The sequence below is a fragment of the Chrysochloris asiatica genome, unplaced genomic scaffold, assembly GCF_000296735.1.
Source record: "Chrysochloris asiatica unplaced genomic scaffold, ChrAsi1.0 scaffold00535, whole genome shotgun sequence".
NCBI classification, from domain to species: domain Eukaryota; kingdom Metazoa; phylum Chordata; class Mammalia; order Afrosoricida; family Chrysochloridae; genus Chrysochloris; species Chrysochloris asiatica.
In genome coordinates, this window is record NW_006409053.1 from 301,900 (window position 1) to 306,644 (window position 4,745).

Here is a 4,745-nt window from a genome sequence, read left to right on the forward strand (position 1 = left end):
TTGGATTTCTGGTGTTGTTCTGTAGGATAAGTACTGGACTGAAAGGCCAGTTTGAATTGCAAGGTTGGAGGTTCAAACTTACCAACTGCTTCTTGGAAATCCTATACAGGTTGACTAATAGTCGGAACTGACGACAACATTTAACAATAACAGCAACATCTCTGCTGGATGATCTCAGATTAGAAAAATCATGCGTAGGATTGAGTCAAGTAGGGAATCTCTTCCACAATATTGATCTTTTTGCAGCATCCTTCACATCCTTATTCCTAAGGCTATAAATCAATGGATTTAGCATGGGGATCACCAAGGTATAAAACACAGCAGAAACCTTCTCTTGTTCCAGGGAATATTGGGAACTTGGCTGGATATAACTAAAAGTCACAGACCCATAAAATAAGATCACAGCAGTCAGGTGGGAAGCACAGGTGGAGAAGGCTTTGTGCCTCCCCTCAGCTGAACGGATTCTCTGGATGGCAATGATGATGCGAACATAGGAAATCATGATGATATTGAAAGTGAATATTGCAATGACCGCAGAGAAGATCAAAAGCAGTATCTCATTGGTGTGTGCATCAGAGCAAGAAAGCCTTAAAAGAGGAGGAATGTCACAGAAATAATGATTCACTATGTTAGGACCACAGAAGTCTAGTTTGAGCAAACCTATTGTGTGTGTCAAGGAATTGATGAGTCCACCTAAGTAAGATACAAGGACCATCTGTATACACACTCTTTGAGTCATGATGACTGTATACAGCAATGGATTAGCTATTGCCACATAGCGGTCATAAGCCATCATAGACAGGAGGATGCCCTCTGTTGTTACATATACTGCAAAAAAGAAGCTCTGTAGTACACAACCAGAAAATGTGCTGGACTTGTGCACCGATAAGAAATGTACTAGCATCTTAGGAGCAAAAACTGTAGAGTAGCAGATATCACAAAAAGAAAGATTGCTAAGAAAGAAGTACATTGGAGTATGAAGTCGGGTATTTAACCAAATTAAAACAATCATTCCCCAGTTGCCTATCAGAGTGATGAAATAAATGAAAGCAAAAACAAAAAAGAGAGGGATTTGCAAATTAGGATTTTCAGTTAATCCTACTAGAAGGAACTCCTTCACTCTTGTATGATTCCAAACTGCCATGTAGTTAATTTTACATGTATAGCTCTTTAGTTGTAGAACAAGATGACAGCACTCAGATGAGAAAGATTATGACGTCTTTCATGATCCAGTTTCCATAATTGCAGAAAGCATTGAGGCTTACCCTGTAGTCAAATGAAAATAAATTCACTTCAGTTTGGGGCTAAACAATTCATATATTTTGCAGTTGTTAAGTTCTGTAGAGTTATTTCTGACTCATAGCAACCCTGTATAGGATTTCTGACATGCTCAAATCTATGATGGAGCAGTGGGCTCGAAGCACTGATCTTGAGGTTCCCAATCCAATGTATACCCCATGGAACAAACTCACTTCCTAATTTGTATATAATGACTCCAATATTTGGAACTAGAAATTATTTTATTCCATGGTTCTCAGTTTCCACATAAACTCAAGATAAGAAAATGATACAAAAAGCTATAAATTGGTAAAATTGGCATTTAATCCCATATATCTGGTTCTAAACTTTTGATTTATTCTATGACATACTAAAGCTTTCTGTTTTCAGAACTAAAAGCTGAGTAGCAACAAATGATATGAAGTCATTCCTTATGTCATTTTTCTAAAACCCAGCTTGTGGTACTACCTTCCATAAAACACAATGACTTTCCCTATCAAGTCTCAGAACTCAGGTATGTTCTAGCTTCATCTTCCTCTCAGAACCCACATTTAGAAGATTCATGATTCTACCATCACAGGGAGTTGATTTGTGAGAAAGTGATAAAGCAATCTTTTCCTTTGCTATTTAGAATTAGAGGGTATCAAAAATTCAATATTCAACCTCACTAACAGCCAGAGTAGGTTTCATAAATTTTGTTAGATTAATTGAAACCTATTTTTTTAAAGGGAATTATTTTCACTCTTTGGGAACCCTATACAGTGTCTCTATTGGTCAGAACCAACTTGAAAGCACTTAAAACCAAACAGACTTGTCTTATTACTTTTCCAGATTTTATTTCATGCAGGGTATGCATACATTTGCCATATGTTAGACCTTTGTCAGAGTTCTCTTGCACACTATGGGTTAATGCACTGGACTACAAAAGCAGTTTGAACCACAAGGTCAACAGCTCAAGCTCACCAGTCATCCTCGAAACCCTAACAGAGTTGCTATGGGTCAGAACTGACTTGATGGCACTTAACAACAAACAAAAACAATACCTTTGTCATGGTTTTTTAATGTCTATTTCATTAAAAATTAGAATGAAATGCCCTCTTTCATGGCATTGTTTAGATTTCATGATCATTAGAGATTTCAAGAAGGGTATATGAGCTTTATTTTCAAGACACTTGACCTCTACAATGATGAAATTTGAGAATCAAAAAGAATTCATAATCTGGAAATAAGCTCACCTTAAAAAATACGAAGTGTATATTTCTTAATACACCACTCGTCTGTCAGTTTGTTGTACTGTGTTGACTTGCATGTTGCTATAATACTGGAAGCTTATGCTATCAGTAGTCTGAAAAACAGCAGGGCTACCCATGATGGAGAGTTTCCAGCTGAGCTTCCAGACTAAGACAGACTAAGAAGAAGGAGAGGCAGGCTATGCCTGAATTCTTAGCCACTAAAACCTTATGAATATCAGTGGAACACTGTCAGATAGCACTAGAATATTGAATATTGAAACATTATGAAACAGAGTATTGTCAGATATAGTGCCAGAAGATGAACCCTACTGGTTGGAAGACACTCAAAATATGACTGGCAAACAGCTGTCTCCTCACAATAGAGTTGACCATGATGGCATGAATGGAGCAAAGCTTTCAGGACTTTCATTTGCTTATGGGGCACACCTGAAACATTAGGAGAAAAAGCTGCAAATACTCTTTAATAATGAGACTACAGAATGTGCAAAGCAAGAATCCAGGAAAATTGGAAATTGTCAAAAATGAAATGGAACACAAAAAGATTGGTATTCCTAGGCATTAAAGAGCTGAAATGGAAAAGTGTTTGACATTTTAAATTTGACAATCAAATGATTTACTATACCAGGAATGACAGAAGAGGATTGGTATCTCATTCTTCATCAAAAAGAATATTTTAAGATCTATCCTGATGTATAATGCTGCCTGTGATCAGATAATATGCCTATGCCTACAAGGAATCCTGGTGTGGCACTGTAAGGTAAAGCACTCTTCGCTGAGGTCGGTTTGAATCACAAGGTCAGCATTTCAAACTCACCAGCTGCTCCTCAAAACCTTATGATGGTGGTGGTGGTTTTGTGCTGTGGAATCGATTCTAATGCATAACCATCCTGCCTAGTATGTCTGAGGCTGTAAATCTTTATGTGAGCAAGAAAGCCTCACTTTTCTTCTGCAGAAAAGCTGGTAGTTTCAAACTGATGACCTTGAAGTTAGCAGCCTTACTTGTAACCACTATGCTACAAGAGCTCCTTCAGAACCTTATGTAGACTTGCTATCTGTCAATGGCACGTAACAATATCAACAACAACAAGAGCACCAATTAATGTCACTATTATTCAAATTTACCCACTAACCACAAAACCCAGTTATGATGAAATAGAATAATTCTATTTAGTTCTGTAGTCTGAAATTAATCAAACATGTAATCAAACTTATTGGTAATTACTGAGAAATGGAATGCAAAGGTTAGAAACAAAGAGGAAGGATCAGTAGTTGGAAAATATGGCCTTAATAATAGAAATAATGCTGGAGATTGCATGATAGAATTTTTTGAAGACTGAAGACGTCTTCACTGTAAATACCATTTTAAAACAACCTAAAAGACAACTATACATATGGATCACACTAGATTGAATACCCACCACTTATCTGTCAGTTTGTCGTATTATGGTGGCTTGTGAGTTGCTGTGATTCTGGAAGCTATGCCACTGGTATTTTAAATATCAGTAGGGTCACCCATGGTGGACAGGTTTCAAATGATCTTCCAGACAAAGACAGACTAAGAAGAAGAAGAAGTGACAAACTACTTCTGAATATTTAGACACTGAAAACCATATGAATAACAAACAAATATCTGTCAGATGTAGTGCGGGGAAAATGAGCCCCTCAGGTTAGAAGGCACTCAAAATACGAATAGGGAAGCTCTGCCTCCTCAGAGAAGAGTTGACCATGATGACAAAAATGGAGTAAAGCCCGTGGGACCTTCATTTGCTGATGGGGTACAACTCAAAATGAAGAGAAACAACTGTAACATCCATTAACAGTGGAACATGGAATGTATGAAGTATGAATGTAGAAAAATTAGAAATTTTCTCAAAAATCAAATGCAATGCATAAACATTGATATCTTAGGCACTGTTGTTGTTGTTAGGTGCCATGAGTCGGTACCAATTTATAGCGACCCTATGTACAGTAGGACAAAACACTGCCTGATCCTGGGCCAACATCACAATTTTTGCCACGCTTGAGACCATAGATGCTGCCACTTTGACAATCCATCTTGCTGGGGGTTTTCCTTTTTTCCTCTGACCCTCTACCTTACCAAACTTGATATCCTTCTCCAGAGGCTGGTCCCTCCTGACAATATGTCCAAAGTATGAGAGACTAAGTTTGGCCATCCTGGCCTTCAAGGAGCACTCTGGCTGCATTTCTTCCAAC

The 4,745-nt window shown here is 37.8% G+C and overlaps 1 protein-coding gene across 1 annotated transcript; it reads right to left on the bottom strand.

The window, feature by feature from the left end:
- Positions 1-205: 205 nt before the first annotated feature.
- Positions 206-1,144, bottom strand: LOC102824968 (olfactory receptor 1052-like). The gene has a single exon (XM_006877599.1). It carries the CDS (start codon positions 1,142-1,144, stop codon positions 206-208), a length of 939 nt encoding a protein of 312 aa, XP_006877661.1.
- Positions 1,145-4,745: the final 3,601 nt, after the last annotated feature.